The 19,190-nt window shown below is 35.9% G+C and overlaps 1 protein-coding gene across 3 annotated transcripts in view; it reads left to right on the top strand.

The window, feature by feature from the left end:
• Window positions 1-19,190, top strand: part of LOC100483541 (lymphocyte antigen 75) — a 135,170-nt gene that overhangs the window by 57,403 nt on the left and 58,577 nt on the right. For all 3 annotated transcript variants that reach the window (XM_002928390.4, XM_002928391.4, XM_011236249.3), the window contains exons 17-25: window positions 3,912-3,947; window positions 4,328-4,503; window positions 6,157-6,224; window positions 6,495-6,574; window positions 7,164-7,303; window positions 8,836-8,941; window positions 9,163-9,323; window positions 16,027-16,156; window positions 17,283-17,509. In XM_002928390.4, the coding sequence (XP_002928436.1) occupies window positions 3,912-3,947; window positions 4,328-4,503; window positions 6,157-6,224; window positions 6,495-6,574; window positions 7,164-7,303; window positions 8,836-8,941; window positions 9,163-9,323; window positions 16,027-16,156; window positions 17,283-17,509 (1,124 nt within the window). The remainder of the gene's footprint in view (window positions 1-3,911; window positions 3,948-4,327; window positions 4,504-6,156; window positions 6,225-6,494; window positions 6,575-7,163; window positions 7,304-8,835; window positions 8,942-9,162; window positions 9,324-16,026; window positions 16,157-17,282; window positions 17,510-19,190) is intronic.

Raw genomic sequence — 19,190 nt, 5'->3', positions numbered from 1 at the left:
TGATCATGAAAGAATTTGTATAGAAGATAGAATTTAAGATGAATTTAGAGAGATTAGATTTTGGAATGAAAGATTGTTTCAACTAAAAGAAGACACATCGGGTGCCTGGGTGGCTTAGTCAGTTAAGTGTCTGCCTTTGGCTCAGGTCATGGTCCCAGCGTCTGGGATCAAGCCCCACATAGGGCTCCTTGCTCAGCGGGGAGCCTGCTTCTCCCTCTCCCTCTGCCCCTCACTCGTGCTCTCTCTCTCTCTCACTCTCTATCTCAAATGAAGAAATAGAAATTTAAAATAATAAAAATAAAAGAAGACACATAGTGGAGGGAATCATTTCAATTTTTATATTGATGCAAAATAAAGGACAAAATGAAGATAAGCTTGGGAAGAACAAGGCAAAAGTCAAGAAACCAAAATTTGGCAGGTCTCTATAACATGTAGAAGCAATTCGGACTGAACTCCAAAACTGCTAGTAGTTTATAGAATTCAAATTCAAATTGAGGAATCCAGTTAACCTGATAGTAGAGGCTTTGGTGACAAAAAAGGAGAGAAAGGAGAATAAAGAGATACCCTTTTACTTAGCTTGTTAATAGGAAAATGTTGAAGAAATATTAAGGAAAATGTTAAGATTTTTAACAGCCAAATAATGTTTTAATAACTTAAAAATAATTTTAAATAATTTTATTGGATATATTAAATTAATTAGTGGTAAATGCACAGAAAGCCCTAAACTAAATTTCTGAACTGAATGTAGATCATTGAAACTAAAGGTATATCCTCCTCTAAGCTCTCAAAGAACCCAGAGGGTTCCTTCACACAACTACCTATTAGAAAATTGTTCTTTTTTCCCCTAAAAGGGCCACCACCATATTGCCTTTAAAATGCATGATATCCAGTACAGTAACTGGCAAGTATCTTTCACAAAGGCAACTGGCAGTCCATTAATAAAAGAGGAAACTGTGTGTGTGTGTGTGTGTGTGTGTGTGTGTGTGTGTGTGTGTGTGTATGAGGTTTTTCTAAGGGAGAAATTATACCTGAGTTATTCCTGATAATTTGATGAAACCTTAAAGAGTAACAAAGGGAGGGGCGCCTGGGTGGCACAGCGGTTAAGCGTCTGCCTTCGGCTCAGGGCGTGATCCCGGCGTTATGGGATCGAGCCCCACATCAGGCTCCTCCGCTATGAGCCTGCTTCTTCCTCTCCCACTCCCCCTGCTTGTGTTCCCTCTCTCGCTGGCTGTCTCTATCCAATAAATAAATAAAATCTTTAAAAAAAAAAAAAAGTAACAAAGGGAAACGAGTTTGGGCACCTTTTAAACAAGCAGGGAAGTAACTAACATATGTAGCTACTTTGGATAATGTCTCTGGTTTGAAGCAGAAATGGTGATGGTCCCATTAGTCTTTGGTGTTGGCTAACATGGCACAGAGAGTGTCGTTGCTCCCTCCAACGTGTGCCCTCACTGGTAGCTGCTACCCCACCCCAATGCCTCCTGTTTGAGCGGTGGGGAAGACCCAAGAGTTCACACCAGCATAACCATAGAAATTACAAACCAGTAACCACAGGAAATACTCCAAAGAGCATGTGGTTGTCTTTTTTTCTTTATATGTATTTTTTATTTTAAATGAAAAAGAAGGGAATTAACTAACTTATCAAACATCAATCTATTAACTAACTGAACAAATCTTCTAAATAATTGCACCCCCGCTGTCCCCATGCAGAAACAAGATTTTAAACCTAAAGAACTTCCTGCCTCAGCCTATTCACAGTTGTCTGAAGCAATCAATGATTGCTTGATCCAGAGTTTAAATGTTAGGTAAACTCCCCTTTGATAGTCCCTAAATTCTAAGTTACGATGTGTCATATTCGCACAGCTGGATATTTTCTCAGTTAGTAGAGCCTCCAGAGTCTGCTCAACTGGATAGTTCCATATTAATCTGTATTTTTCTGGTTTTCTGAAAGCAGTTTACTTCTTCAGGGGCCGAAATCACCATACTTCTTCTCTAGCTCTTGCCTTTTTAAAAAAGGCAAAAGATTCATATGATCTGAAGAAAAACCAGAGTATTTGCCTTTTTGGTTACCTGACCCATTGGTTCTAATTAGTCCTCTTCTCTAAAAGGGATATTTTGACAAACTAAAAATTTTAAATGGCCATAGCACTATAGATAAATATAATTTTTAAATATTATTTTTAATTGAAAAAACAGTATCCAAATAAGGCTCATAAAAATATTTTTAGGAAAATCACCTATAATGCTATTACCCAAAACACGACTGTATATTATATATATATATATATAAATTTATATATAAAAATAATTTATATATATATTATATATATATATAACCATATATACAATACCAATACCATATACCATATATATACATACCACATCTTTTTTATTCATTCATCTGTCAGTGGACATCTGGGCTTTTTCCATATTTTGGCTACTGTAGACATTGCTGCTATCAACATTGGGGTGCATGTGCTTCTTCAAATCACTACTTTTGTGATAAATACCTAGTAGTGAATTTGCTGGGTCATAGGGTAGCTCTATTTTTAACTTTTTGAGGAACTTCCATACTGTGTTCCAGAGTGGTTGCACAAGTTTACATCCCCACCAACAGTGTATGAGGATTCCTCTTTCTCAGCATCCTTGCCAACATCTTTTGTTTCCTGGTTGTTAATTTTAGCCATTCTGACAGGTGTGAGGTGGTATCTCATTGTGGTTTTGATTTGCATTTCCTTGATGCCAAATGATGTTGGGCATTTTTTCATGTGTCTGAACAGAAGTTTTTGACAAGATTGCAAACAAGAAACTATGCATATTTTCAACTGACTCGACCCATTGTTGATAGAAATTATCCAATATACAAAGAACTGACTCAAAGAGAGAAACCAAAGATGTTGGACATATAGGCAGTCCTCTGAGTAAGGTCTTCAATGCGATAGGCCCAGATACAACAGCAAAATTAAGAACAGCTATTTTACGCTGTAATTTCCAATAGTCATCAAACTATGTCTGTGCCTTGAAACCAGTATGACCTAAAACCAGAATGAAAAGGAGAAGACAGCAACTAGCATCGTGGGGGGAGCCGCTCAGCCCTGGAATTGTCTGGGTGCTTCCAAGGCAGTCTTCAAGTGATTTTCACAGTTGTGGGTTAGGTAGTGGAATCTTGTTTTTTTTTTTATAGAATAAAGAGTTGAATCTCAGGGAGCTAAGCAGCTGATCCAAGGTCCCACAGCAGTGAAGATCTGAGGGCATTTGGATCCTGACCCACCCAACTTCAAGGCCCATAATTCTTTGTAAAGTACCATATTTTCTCTGTTTCCAACTAGGAATTCTGGGTGATTTTTATTATTTTTCTCCCAGTTTTGTCTCTCACCTCCCCAAAAGTTTCATACTTGATTACTGTACATTGTTTACAAGGATGCCTTGGGGAACAATGAACTCTTCTGACCCAGGTTTATAGAACAATCATTCAAATTGCATTAGATGGAGATGTAGTTCCTGAATAACCTCATTCTGCAGTGATGATTATCTTGGTGCCTGTTCCTTAGTGCTTCTACGTAATGTATAGAATATACTTGTTTACATACTTATACTTTCTCATTATTAGCCATGTTTTATCCATCTAGTCTTCCTTTGTGGCTTCTGTGATATAAGGTGGAGAACTGCTAGGAATACTTTAATAGTTAACAGATCTGCCTTTTTGATTGCCACTAAAGCAGATTTAGTTTAGGCCCCACAAAATTCAAACCGGAGCAATCGTAATATGAAAGGAAATGGTTTGGCCAGAAATGGTGGAACTCAGCAATCCCGCAAGAGCTCTTGAGTTAGATTAAAAGCACTTACTTACAGTATGACAATATCTGTAATTGGATACTAATCTTGAGCCTTTTGCTTTCTTTCTTATATAGGCCGTACTCCAAAAACACCAGACTGGTACAATCCAGGTAAGTTAAGAAAACTGAAACTTAGCCAAAGCTGCTTCTACTTTTCCAGTAATGTACTTAATTATTTAAGCTCAGGCCTAAGTGCCAGATTCTCTATCACATCTTCAAGGGAGATGAAATACCTCCAGGCAAGAAAGGTGATTCGCTGGTGTGGGATGAGGCTGTGGGGCTGGATTTGTTCCCCTCTGTGAGTACAGGAGGGCGGCAAAATCTCTCACTGGTTCAGCAATCCTTGGTGCTTGGCAGGCAGCACTGCCTTGGCCAGAGAGAGCCAATAATCTAAATGAATTACTATTTATAGATAGTTTTCGAGCATTAATTCTTGCTTGGAGGGTGCAGTTTGATGTGCGTGTAACTCCAGTATTCTTCTTCTTCTTTAGAGCGTTCTGGAATTCATGGACCTCCGGTTGTAATTGAAGGGAGTGAATACTGGTTTGTTGCTGATCCCCACTTAAACTATGAAGAAGCTGTCCTGTATTGTGCTAGCAATCACAGCTCTCTGGCTACACTGACATCTCTTGCAGGACTAAAAGCCATCAAAAACAAAATAGCAAATGTAATTTGAGAGAATATATTTTTAAATATTTTTCTTATTTTTTATTTATTAAAAATTATTTCAGAAATCTTGCCAAAATCTACAAAAGTTAAATGTTCCTTTCTTTTTTTATAATATTTTTTTCAAAGATTTTATTTATTTATTTGACAGAGATAGAGACAGCCAGCGAGAGAGGGAACACAAGCAGGGGGAGTGGGAGAGGAAGAAGCAGGCTCCTACCACAGGAGCCTGATGTGGGGCTCGATCCCATAACGCCGGGATCACGTCTTGAGCTGAAGGCAGACGCTTAACCGCTGTGCCACCCAGGCGCCCCAATAATTTTTTATTATATTATGTTAGTCACCAGACAGTACATCCCTAGTTTTTGATGCAAAGTTCCATGATTCATTACTTTAGTATAACACCCAGTGCACCATGCAATACGTGCCCTCCTTAATACCCATCACCAGCCTATCCCAATCCCACCCCCCTCCCCTCTGAAGCCCTCAGTTTGTTTCCCAGAGTCTATAGTCTCTCATGGTTCATTCCCCCTTCTCTTTACCCCACCTTCCGTCTTCCCTTTCTTCTCCTACCGATCTTCCTACTTCTTATGTTCCATAAATGAGTGAAACCATATGATAATTGTCTTTATCACCCTTAATCTTGATGGTAAGTGGGCTGGGGTTGGTATGGAAGCTGCACGACATCTTCAAATCCAGGCTCCTTTTGTCTTTTTGCTGGGCCATCCTTAACATAATAAAGTTTCCAAGCTCAAGTTCAGGGTGTTCTGTCTAGGGTCTTTTCTAGAAGCCACCCAATGACATATAGCTCACTGGCCACTCCAGTCTCTAAGGAGGCTGAAAAAAAGCATTTTGTAGAAGTTGAAAGACAATTGTAAATGTTCCTTTCAAGTAAAATTTGCCCAACAATATCCAAATTCATCATTTCATGTTAGAAAATTTAGAATAGAAAAGTTAAATAGAGCTACATAATGTTCTAAAATATTCAAGATTAGGGGCGCCTGGGTGGCTCATTGGTTAAGCGTCTGCTTTCGGCTCAGGTCATGATTCCAGTATCCTGGGATTGAGCTCCGCGGGGAGTCTGCTTCTCCCTCTCCCACTCCCACCACTTGTGTTCCCTCTCTCACTGTCTCTCTCTCTGTCAAATAAATAAATTTTTTAAAAAGTTTATAAAAAAATATTCAAGATTAATTATAAATCTCAACTTATAAGATGAGCATAAATAGATAATATAAAATATTCTAATTCTTTGTTAGATTTTGTACTAAAAGTTAACTTTATAATTAACTTGAGTTTTTGTTTCCTCTAATAACTAACTTTGTAAAATAGCTTTTTGTAGAAAAAAATAATTTTTTATTTTTAAATTTATAATTATTTGCAATAGAACACTATATATCCAATTAGCCTATGCCTATAATTACAGTGACCATATTTTCTGTATGCAAAATAGCTCATAGTGTTATACAAAGAGTTCTCAGCTACTTCTTTGGTGAAAAGACCTGGTTTATATGCTTTAGAAACCAAAGTAATGGAATGTCTGGAAATTTTGGTGGTTGTGGTTATGGTGGGACCGAGTATTTAAAAGAAAACTCTTTTAGAAACTCAGTGTATATAAGGATGGGTAATTTTGTTGGTTGATTGGTTTGTTTTTCAGATATCTGGTGATGAACAGAAGTGGTGGGTGAGAACTTCCGAGCAGCCAATAGATCGTCGTTCTATGTAGTATGTGACACCATTGATGTTGCCTGTGTAAAGTCATTGGAAAGAAGCAGTCCCAAATTCCCCTTTAGAAAATGCTATTTATAATTTGTTTTGAACATTAATCCATAAACTGCATGGACTACAGAAATCACATCCTTTTGCATATTAGCATCAAGAAAAAAGTGGCATAAAGTATGGCATAACATTAACTTTAGAATTAAAATTACAGTAAAAAACAGACTAGAACATGTAACTATGTTATGAGCTGTGAAATCTCTCGTTTTCTTTCAGCTTCCGATATCCATGGCCTCACTTTCCTATAACATTTCGGGAGGAATGCCTGTACATGTCTGCCAAGACTTGGTTTAGCGGTAAATTAATTCCAAATCCTCTAATGTTGATTATGTAATATGTGAACTTCAGGTTCAATTACTAGCTCAACCTTGTTTTCCTTTTGATTATACGTTTGGTTGCTTCATCTTATTTTGGTTTATTGCTAATGACCATGGCTCAAATTCCAAATGCAAATAAAAGTGCTTTTCACTGTGAATATTTTGACTTCCCTTATCCTAAAGCAGTTACTTAAAAATAAACTTAACCAGTTTCATTACTGATAAGCATATAGACAAATCTGCAAAGATAAACGGGTAGCAATTCTAAATATCGTTTAGGTCTTTCTCCTTCATTAGCCTTCGCTTTCAACCTCTTTCCCATCATCAGGAACTGTGGTGGTAACTGGTCCTTCCACCAAATGTGTGCATTTTTATAGGCAACTCTGGTGTGCTAAAACCTAGTGATACAAGTAATCACAGAAGATAGAAATGGCTAGAGAAGAAAAGGAATATATTTTAACTGTTTGGGAAAGAGCAATCAAAAGAAATTTCCTTTACTACTGGATTGTTTTTAAAATGTGCTAAATGGAAAATTCTCACCCCTGTAATCTTGCTTTTCATTTCTCAGACTTAAATAAACCAGCAGACTGCAGCACCAAGTTGCCCTTCATCTGTGAAAAATATAATGTCTCTTCATTAGAAAAATATAGTCCAGATTCTGCAGCTAAAGTACAGTGTTCTGGGGATTGGATTACTTTTCAGAATAAGGTAAAGAGAGAATTGCTACATTGTACAAATGATGATTGCTTTCATGATGGTTGTATGGCCTGTGGCAGAATCGCAGCCCGTCAAGTAACTTCACTAAGATAGCCTCTGCATGCTTCAGTAACTCACCTGATCCTCTGTAGTGCCAGAAACCAAGTTAACTCTCAAGTTAGTCATGCCTACAGGTCTTTCAAAGTAATGCAATCCTATTCTGTGCTAGTAAGCTTAAATTGCTGAAGTTGATTGGTCAATGGATTATAATACATTAAATAATAAAACAATCTCTATAGCATGAAGGAAACTGACAATTTCTGGCTGATAAATTTTCCACTTGAAAGAAAGCATCCAAGCAGCATCTACCAATTAAATTAGACCAGCAGTTCCAAACTATTTTGGGGGTGCTACACTACACATATGCTAACAAAATGATAATCATTGATCTTGCCTCCAAAGGTTTTAATGATTAAATAGATTTGGGAAAATGCTACATTCTATACCTGCCTTTTTGAAGTGCATAATCCATATTGGTATACGTTTCTCTTTGGAAATGCATTTGGCTGCTAAATAGAGAGATTGCTATACTGTGTTAAAACATCTATTCTCTCACACAAAAGAAATTTGATGGTAAGTGGGCTGGAGTTGGTATGGAAGCTGCACGACATCTTCAAATCCAGGCTCCTTTTGTCTTTTTGCTGGGCCATCCTTAACATAATAAAATTTCCAAGCTCAAGTTCAGGGTGTTCTGTCTAGGGTCTTTTCTAGAAGCCACCCAATGACATATAGCTCACTGGCCACTCCAGTCTCTAAGGAGGCTGAAAAAAAGCATTTTGTAGAATGTTTCAAGGAACACTATCTAGGGTGTACCACCCCACACCAACGTGATCATCATATTGAAAAGAAAAAGGAAGATATGTGTCTGACAACATCCATTATTAGTTGGTGGAAGGCATCTGTACTGAAACTAAAATAGTAAGGACATATTTTGTCTTTGCAAAATTAGTACAATCTTCTTTCTTCCCCCAAGGTACTGGGACTAAATTAATTTACATAGTTGATGTAAGTTTGAATTGAAATATCCTGCCCAAAAAAGGGGGAATTATTTCTTTTAAAATGTATGTTTTTATGCAAGGAGGTGATGATTACGAGTGCAGCCTTTGAAATCAGATGGAACAGAATCAAAACGCTGACCATACCACTGTCTGGCTATTTCGCTTATGGGTGAAGTTACTTAACTGCCCTGTGCCTCAGTTTCCCCATTTGTTGTGAAAATTAAATGAGATCGTATTATGCAAACTGTTTAGCACATGGAAAGCACTCAATAAATGGGAGATTTAAAAAAAATAGTTTGACTAATAAACCACTCTTTAGTTGTTTATATTGAGAGTGTATATCTGCATTCGTATAGTACTACTCTGTGAATTTCCGTATCTCATAGACCAAAAATTAGCAGCCCTCTAAAAGATGAGGTGTTTACTTCCTATGTGAGCTTCCCTGTGCCTGGAATCTAATGCTTCTTATGTGGTTTTTGTTTGCAGTGTTTTCTAAAAATTAAACCGAAATCTCTCACATTTTCCCAAGCGAGTGATACATGTCGCACCTATGGTGGCACCCTTCCTTCAGTGCTGAGCCAGAGAGAACAAGGTAATGGAATTGTTTTGGAACATGTTTTATTCTGATCTGGGGGCCAAATTAGTTCTGAGAGGCTTGGGGGAATTAGCATATTTTTAAAATCTTATTAAACTACTTTGTTATAGAATAGGTGAAAGAGTATCTTTGTAGGTAAACAAGAGGTATTCATTGACAATTTTAGTGTATCTTTAATTTGAATAAGTCAAATGCTTTAAAAAATCTCTTTCTGACAGATTTTATTACATCCTTGCTTCCGGATATGGAGGCTACTTTATGGATTGGTTTGCGCTGGACTGCCTATGAAAGGATAAACAAATGGACAGATAACAGAGAGCTGACATACAGTAACTTTCATCCATTATTAGTTGGTGGAAGGCTGAAAATACCAACACATGTAAGTTTTTTTAATCAGAAATCTATATAGCTTAGGGCACCTGGGTGGCTCAGTCTGTTGACATCAGACTCTATTTTAGCTCAGGTCATGGTCTCAGGGTTGTGAGATCAAGCCCTGCCTTAGGCTCTTGCTGGGCGTGAAGGCTGCTTAGGATTCTCTCTCTCCCTTTCCCTCTGCCCACTCTCCCCACTTCTGCTTATGTGCATATATGCGTGCACACACTTGCTCTCTCTCTCTAAAAAAAAAAAAAAAAATCTATATAGCTCTGTGAAACACCCAAGTCTTCTATAAGTTACTGGATTAAGAACAGGGTCTATTTTATGAGTCCACTTATGTGAAATGTTCAGAGCAGGCACGTCTTCAAAGATAAAATGTAGGTTAGTGGTTGCCAGAGGCTAAGGAGAAAGGAAGGATTGGGGGTGATGCCTAAAGGGTATGGCATTTCTTTTTGGGGTGGTAAAAATGTTCTAAAATTGGTTGGGGGTGGTGTTTGCACAATTGAAGATGATAAGAACTATAGAAAGTGTGCTTTAAATGGGTGAATTGTACCACATATGAATTCCATCTCAGGAAAACTGTCCCAAGGAGAGCAACAGGAGTTCCCCGGCATTCAAGCAGATGCCCCAGGTTTTCACAGTAGCTCCACTCTATAGCACTTATTTCACAACCACAGAAAGCCATCGAATAGTGAGATGCAAATAGAAAAAAATTTAAATGCTTTACTTAACATTTTGGGATTTGAGGCTGTCTCCCGAGGTCAACAGTACAAAACTGGTGATGAGTGATCATTTTTCGAAAGGGGAAAAAGTATCGTATTAACAATAATTACCCTAAACCATGATTCTGCTGCCTGCTGCTTCTGTCCTCCCTATTTTCTGGATACAGACCACATTTTGCACAGTGGCAAAGATGAAGAAATTAACTTTAAACTCAGATTCCAAAGATACGCCCTAGACAATAATCAGCTGACGTTCCTGATGCAATATAGCTTTGCTCAAGGTAGATGTTGGTGGCAAAGGGAACTCTGAGTCATGTGTAATTACGTACAAAGTAAATATTAAAATAATGCTTGGTCATTATAGAAAATTTGAGACTTGTAGGAGAGTAAGCACAATAAAGAAAACTATCAACCCTGATCCCACTTAGACCAGGAGCTTTTAAACTTTTAACCATAACTCATAGTAAGAAATACATTTAAATTACTATTTAGTACATGAATATAAATATAATATTGAATTGAAACAGATGTTTCAGGAAACAATACTTACCCTTACAGGGTATACACACTGATATTTTCTTTCTATTCTATTCTACTCTATCTGGTCTATTCTCCTTGTCCTATCTTATCCAATTTCATTATCACATATGTGAGTCAACTAAATGAGTCTCAAACCGTATTTGAACCTTAATCTATGAAATCACATTAAGTATTTCAGCATTTTTTCTTCTAGGAATTTTTCGTATATTATCTTTCTGACATAGATAAGATCTTGTATTCTGCTTTTCTAATTTAGTATTATATCATAAATAGTTTCTTATACCATTAAAAGATGTACTTGATAAGCATTTTAATAGTTGCACAGTATTTCTTGATAGGTATGCTATCATTTATCTAACCAGTGCTGAGTATTCAGGCTGTTTTCATTTTTGCATAATCGTAAAGAATGCTACAGTGAGCATTTTTGTGCATAATCTTTGGTGATATTTCAGATCACCTCCTTAAGATAGATTTTAGAAGTTGATAGCCAGGTCGAAAGATATAAGTAGTTATAAAGCTCTGATCACCAAATGCTTTCCAGAAAGGCTTATGAGTTTATGTTTTTGTCTGTAATATATTGATTGCCATTCTATCCATACCAGCATATTAATAATTTCTAACAATTGTTGAGCAGCTAATATGTGTCAGGCACTTTGCTAATGTATCATATGCATTATTTCGTTTAATCTGCACGGTAGATGTGAAAAGGTCTGTTACTCCACCTCTAAGAAATGTAGAAACAGGAGTCATGTAACTTGCCCCAAGTCGTGCAGGCACACATGCAGTCCGCATTTAAGTCTAGGTCCATGAGTCTTCAGAACCAGTGTTCTTAGCTTCTTTACAATGCTGCCTGTAAGGATCATTGTCTTCGAAAAATTTTTTGCTAATTTTGTAATTTAAATATATCAATCATATTTTTGTTTGTATTTCTCTGATATCTAATGAAAACAAACTTCTATAAGTTCAATAGTAATTTGAATTTCATGAAGAATGAATGTTCTTTTTCTTTGCCAATATTTATCAAAGACTTCATGTATTTCTTTTTTTTGCCTTCATGTGTTTCTTATAGATTTTATAACTATGTAAATATTAAACATGCTGACTCTATTTATTAAAAATATTCCTGTAAGTTTTTTCTTAAATGCTGAATACAAAAAATATAGAAATAGGTTTTGATTTTTTGTACGTGTGTACATTCAAATCTATTTCCCTTTTCTCCTCCATTTCTTTGAGGTTAGAAATTCATCATATAAATGTTAGTTAAATATATGGGTAAATCTTCTTTGCCTTTTTTTCCTGAGAGCATGATAGAGCCGTGATATATGGTATATGTTGTCAGTGAATACTAAATGCTTTTCCCTATCTTGTCCAACATCATTTATTGCATATACTTCCATTTGTTAAAAGTAATATAGGATGCCTCTTTTATCATATATTGAGTGCATGTGTGTATGAGATATACTCTTATATAGCTAAGACACTGATCTAAATACTATAATTTTGGATACTTAAAAAATATAATAAGAATAGTTATCCTTTATATATACCTTTAAAAAATAGTTTTAGCTATTCTTGTCCATTCTTCCAAACTATAGTTATTTGGTCAATCTCCAACCAAAACAATTAAATAAAATACTTCTGATGAGATTTTGACAACATTTTAGGGAGAATTAACATCTTTTTATTATCTTTCAATTCAAGAATATGGTGTAGTATATCCATTTATTCAAGGCTTCCTTTAGAGCCCTCAGTGAAGTTTTTGTAGTTCTGTTTCATTGCCTTTAAGAATGGCAGGTTTTTTCTTGATTTTCTCACTGACATGTAGAAAGCTATTGTTTGAATATTTTTATATATTTATTTCATAGGCCATCTTAATAAATCTCTTATTCTCAGAGTTTTTCACTAGATTTTTGGGGGGTTCCTAATTAGATAATCATAATCTTCAAATACCAGCTCATGCTTCAATACATATGGTAGGACTTCCAGAACTGTGGCAGTACCAGAAGAAATAGCCATCATCCTAGACTTGATCTGGTTTTGTAGGACTGTCTGCAGTCTCTCATTGTTATATATGATGCCAACTCTTTGGGGTTTTTTGTTTGTTTGTTTTTTTAGTTTCTGAGTTAGTTGTTTTTTTTTTTTTAAGTAGGCTCCACACCTAGCGCAGAGCCTGACATGGGGCTTGAACTCATGACCCTGAGATCAAGACCTGAGCTGAGATCAAGTGCCCACTTTTAACAGACTGAGCCACCCAGGTGCCCCAATGCCAACTCTGTTTAATTTATATGATTCTATAACTAGCTTATTTAGAACTTTCATTCAGGAGTAAGTACTGAATTTTCTAAAGCTTATTTCCAGCATCTATTAAAATTGTCATATATTTATATTAAATCATCTTCACCTTATCATAAAACCTAGTTACTCTGAATGGATTATTAATTTACTATTATACTGAATGGGACTTATTAGAATTGTATTTAGGAATGTTTTCATCTCTGTTCATAGAGTTAATTTTTTATGCTATATTGTCTGATTTTTTTTTCCGATGATGTCAGCTTCATAAGATAAATTGGCTAGCTTTCTGCCTTTGTGTTTTTAAATTATGACTCGGGCTGGATAATTATCTATCCCTGAAAGTTTGAAGGAATTACCTACAAAGTGATACTAGAACCCTTTTCAGAGATCGTTCTTTAATAATAAAGGGATTTGGTGCAGTGGTTGAACGCCTAAACTCCAGAGTCACATTGTCTGGGTTTGAATTCCATTCAGCCATTTAGTATGCCTTTGGAAGTTCACTTAGTTTTCTTCAGTCTCAATTTCTCATCTGTAAATTCTGATACTATTCTACCGACCATACAATGTGAGGATTACATAAGATAATTCATTTAAAGCTTTTAGCTATCTGACACATAGCTCTTAAAATGAACTATTAGTATTAATTTTCAATTTCCTCTGAAGTTACTTGTACATTTTGGCGTTTCTGCTTCTCCTTATAACAATTATATTAATTTGTACTTTTCAAGATTAATTTACCTATTTCATGGATTTTAGGGTTTTTTTAAGGTTTTTTTAAAGTTATTTAAGTTATCGCTACACCCCATGTGGGCTCAAACTCATGACCCCACGATCAAGAGTTTCACACTCTTCTGACTGAGCCAGCTAGGTGCCCCACATTTAGATTTTCAAATATATTAGAATAAAATTGTGTGTGCTATTATCTTTTTAAGTCTCCATACCTTATTTTGATTGTGTTTTTATTTTTTCTTGAGAAAAATTTTTACAAAACTGGTATCTATTGGTTTTCTCCTCTCTCTTCTCCACCTTCTACTTCTATTGCTTGTTATATTTTTGACCATAGTTTAATTTAACAAACATTTCTTTAGAAGTGCATGGATTATATACTTGAGGCTCTCATTACATGACAAAGTTTTTTTTTCTAATCATGTGTTAAAAACATTGTACTCAATGAAAACAATGTAATACCTTCTAAAAATATCTTTTTGAGAATATGAATGATTCTTATTTTTAAGATATTAAATATTACTAAATTTTTCTATCCTGTTTTTTTTAGAGTTATATTTTTGTGCATTTTCTAATCTCCTGTATTCAATTCTTAGTTCATCTTTCTTTTAAAAAACAGAATATATTTAATAATACATATTTGCATAACTCCACTACTGTGTATTTACCCAGAGAAAATGAAAACACTAATTCAAAAAGATATATACACCCCTATGTTTATTGCAGCATTATTTACAATAGCCAAGATATGAAGGCAAACCAGTATCCATTGATAGAGAATGGATAAGGAAAATGTGGTACACACACAGAGAGAGAAATATTACACAACCATAAAAATGGTTGAGGTCTTGCCATTTGCAACAATATGAATGGACCCGGAGGTATTATGTTCGGTGAAATAAGACTGAGAAATACAAATACCACCTTATTTAACTCATGTGGGAAACATCCATGTGAAAAAACAAAACAAATGAATAAACAGACAAAAAGCAGAATCAGACCTATAAATACAGAGAACAAACTTACGGCTGCTGGAGGGAAGCGGGGGAGGGAAATACAGGCTTCCAATTACAGAATAAATAAGTCGCAGGAATAAAAGGCACAGTACGGAGAATATAGTCAATGATATTGTAATTGGATTGCATGGTGACAGAGGGTAGCTACACTTGGGATGAGCATAGCATAACTATATAGGGAAGCTGGATCACTATGTTGTACGCCTGAAACTAATGTAACATTGTGTGTCAACTATACTCAAAAAACGTAATAAGAAGAAGAATACATGTTTGCCTCTATAAAAAGTTTTACTCATGAGGGGAGGGGGTGGGGGAATGGGATAGACTGGTGATGGGTAGTAAGGAGGGCACGTATTGCATGGTGCACTGGGTGTTATACGCAACTAATGAAGCATCAAACTTTACATCGGAATCTGGGGATGTACTGTATGGTGATTAACATAATATAATAAAATAAAATAAAAAAAAAGTTTTACTCATATCCCTTGTGATAGTCCTCATCTTATTCTTAACCATAATTATTTTGTTTCATTTTTCGTGCAGTGTTGATTGTGTAGCATGGATATATGTGTTTTTTTTTAAAAAATTGATAGCTCTTGGGATAAGCTTATGTGTCTTATTTTTCTAAGTGTGTGATGTGTTTCAAACATACAAAAATATAAGAAAAATATACTTGAATAAATTTTATATCTAGTATTATTGATTTATGGTCAGAGAATGAAATCTAAATAGATATTTTTTTTTTAAGATTTTATTTATTTATTTGACAGAGATAGAGACAGCCAGTGAGAGAGGGAACACAAGCAGGGGGAGTGGGAGAGGAAGAAGCAGGCTCACAGCAGAGGAGCCTGACGCGGGGCTCGATCCCATAACGCCGGGATCACGCCCTGAGCCGAAGGCAGACGCTTAACCGCTGTGCCACCCAGGCGCCCCTAAATAGATATTTTTATTTATGGATGTTTTTATAGTGACTAGTATAGGATTAAAGCTTTAAGGTAAGTTCTCTACTGTGCAGTATCTACAGTTGTCAATCATAAAACTTTTATAAACATCTAATAAATTGAATTAATAATCATTACTTTTTTGCTTTGAAATGAGAAGAATGATAGCAGAGTGTTAAATATCACTATAATTGTGTTTTCATCTTACTTTTACCAGTTTTTCTTTATCTGTTTGGAATTTATATTTAATAATAGTGCCACTGTTTTGTTTTATAATTTCCAAAGTCAGTTGCCCTTTTCCCATGCTTTGGAAATTTTTGAGGGTTTTCTTGTGATTTCATGGTCAGCTCTTCAACGGAATTTTTTACAGGAGGAAAAATCCAATTTGGAATATAAAGTTCTCCTATTAGGATCTTCAGACAGTTGTAGTTTCATGATTGTTTGTACATGTTTGCCTTTTTGTTTAGATTTTTGAGGAAGAGTCCCAATACCACTGTGCACTAATACTCAACCTCCAAAAGTCGCCTTATACTGGGACATGGAATTTTACGTCCTGCAGTGAACACCACACTCTGTCTCTCTGTCAGAAATATTCAGGTATAAATTATTATCTAGATAACTGTGGTACTTTATGCTGCTATATACATGCAGTATTTTTTCACAAAAATCTTATAAATGAATTAATATTAATTTGTAAACATAGCTTCCCTAAAATTTCAGCCATATTGTTTCAGTGAGTCGGATTATCTCAAATGGAATGTGATTTTTTTCAATTATCATTGTTTTACTTAATTAAATATCAAAATTAAGTATCAGATGGAATTTGTTAATAGGAGTTGTCTAATTATAGTAAGTTATGGTGGAAATTTGTTCTTTTTTCTACTTTGACATTTTTCAGTTGTTACTTTCTATCTTGGAGGAAGGAGAAAAAGTAATGTTTTCAATTGACTTTAGTAAACATTCACAATTAAGTTTATCACACACGCGCACACACACAAAGGTGTGAAACATTATAAATGGATCACTGTGTATACCTTGCTGTAACCCAAATAAAAACAAAACGTGCACTTAAAAATAAGAATCATTCATATTCTCAAAAAGATATTTTTAGAAGGTATTACATTGTTTTCATTGAGTACAATGTTTTTAACACATGATTAGAAAAAAAAAGACTTTGTCATGTAATGAGAGCCTCAAGTATATAATCCATGCACTTCTAAAGAAATGTTTGTTAAATTAAACTATGGTCATTTGTCCCATACTGTTTAGTAACTGCTTTATTCAGAGAAGTACTGTAAAGCAATAGTTCAATACAGCCTCTTGCAGGTTGTTTTGTACACTTTTTTCCTTGGAGCTCTCCCAGATGAAAACTTTGTAAGGCAACACTTAACACTTTCTCTTGTTGAAGGAGTTTAAACAAAAGAGGTATTTGACACCAACCTGAAATGGTAATCTTATTGCAGGCTACTTTTACTTATAGCTTTTTTCCTTCCTAAATCAGATCAACAAAAACAGAATTTTGTTCTAATTTTAGAAAACAAGTGCTGTGGCTCACACTTTTACCTAAGGTATACAGGAAGACATACCTCGTTCTTCTAACCAAAATCTAAAATAAATGAATAGATAAGTAATATCTGAAGTCGTCATTGTGCAGAAACTTGAAGAAACGTCCCATGACTTGGAGAGTGGGTGATTTTTTTATTTTTTTTTCTTTTACACACAGAAGTTGGAAGCAAACAGACTTTGCAGAATACTTCAGACACAGTAAAGTATCTAAATAATCTGTACAAAATCATCCTGAAGACTATGACTTGGTTTGATGCTCTAAAGGAGTGTCAGAAAGATAACATGCACCTGGTGAGCATCACAGACCCTTACCAGCAGGCGTTCCTAACTGTGCAGACGGTTCTTCATAACTCTTCTTTATGGATTGGACTCTCCAGTCAAGATGTAAGTTTTCAGTCCCAACTGCCAGGATTGGGTGATGGAATGTGAAATTTTTGTTGCACACAGCATTTCTATATCAGACTAAAAGAACCTGGAGATGTAAAATCTTACTCCAGTGAGTAAATTTCATGAAGTGTGTCATTTTTAGTGCCCATCATCTTTCCACTATTGAAAGATCTGGTGCTTTATTGTTTAGATTAAGAAAAAGTTCTAGTGGACATATGTAACTGAGCACTTCTTTTTATTCTAGTTAAAGACTGAGTGGGAATCAGGAACTGCCATGTCTCCCCAGCCAATGAAAAGAAGAGAGGAAGAAAAGAATCTAAAAATCAGATAGGGTTGAGTCGAGGGGTGGGGGTAGGGGCGGCAGAGAGCTTAGAGAGAGAGGGAGAGAGAGAATCCTGAGCAGACTCCACACCCAGTGCAGAGGCCGATGTAGGGCTCCGTCTCACAATCCTAAGATCATGACCTGAGCAGAAATCAAGAGTCAGATGTTCAACTGACTGAGCCACCCAGGTGCCCCTATAGTAAATTTTTTTAAAAGAAAATTAAAATCACCTATAATCCCAGTACCTAGTAATAAATATGATTTAATAATTTGGTATATATCTCTCAAGGTTTTTTTCTGTGTACACATGTATATTTTTAAAACATTTGGGATCTTACCATTTTTTAACTTTTTTTTCACCAATTAAGGATTTTGATCTTGTTTCTTATCCTATTTTCCTTTTTTTTTTAAGATTTTATTTATTTATTTATTAGAGAGAGAGAGAGCCCGCACACAAGACAGCAGAGCACAAACCAGGGGCGGGGCAGAGGGAGAGGGAGGAGCTGGCTCCCCGCTGAGTAGGGAGGCCCGTGTGGGACTCAGTGCCAGGACCCTGGGATCATGACCTGAGCTGAAGGCAGATGCTCAACCGACTGAGCCACCCAGGCTCCCTCTTATCCTATTTTCAATCTTCACCTATGTTTCTCTTTTTCCTTTCACTCTTGAACAGGTTTATTACATATCTGCATAAACTGCCTTTAATCTTTGGAACATGACAGGATACAAATAAAACTTTACATTGAAAGCAATGGAAGGATATTGAAAGATTTTAAACATGGTAGTAACAATAACAGATTTTTACTTAAGAAGAATTATATTGGCAGAGAGTGGGTAAGGAAGTGAGCAATCTAGAGCTTTCTTGTAGAAATTCATGCAGAAGCTGTTGTTGGCCTGAACTAAGGCCTGCCGCAGTTTTGGGTTGTATAAAGTCCGGAGTGTGGCTGTGGCAGCGGGTCACTTAAGTACGTAGAAGTAGAACTACATAGAAATAGAGGAAGTCAAGAAGGCTGGGGAACTGGTGAGCCATCCACGTGAACATGAATGTCCATAAGTCAATAGCAGGACCAGGAGGACAGAGCAAGACATGGGGCATCACCTTAGTGAATGTCAGGGAGGAGCACGGAGGCCAAGTCCTAAGTGAATGCCAGGAAGAGGCAAGGAATCTGGGAATGACTGAAGGAGATAAAAATACCTATTCCATTCTCATAGCCTGTGGTATCTGAGAATGGAAAAATAAACAGCCTTCCCTTGTGGGTATTGAAAGGACATCATGCCCTTAGAAAAGACAGGTTTTAATTAAGATCAATTAAGGTCAAGAATTTCGTAAAGGGATACTTACAGTCTTTTTTTTTTTTT

The sequence above is a fragment of the Ailuropoda melanoleuca genome, chromosome 2 (genome assembly GCF_002007445.2).
Source record: "Ailuropoda melanoleuca isolate Jingjing chromosome 2, ASM200744v2, whole genome shotgun sequence".
In the NCBI taxonomy this organism is placed as follows: domain Eukaryota; kingdom Metazoa; phylum Chordata; class Mammalia; order Carnivora; family Ursidae; genus Ailuropoda; species Ailuropoda melanoleuca.
The sequence above is the reverse complement of the archived record's forward strand: the minus strand, read 5'-3'. Positions and strand labels throughout refer to the sequence as shown.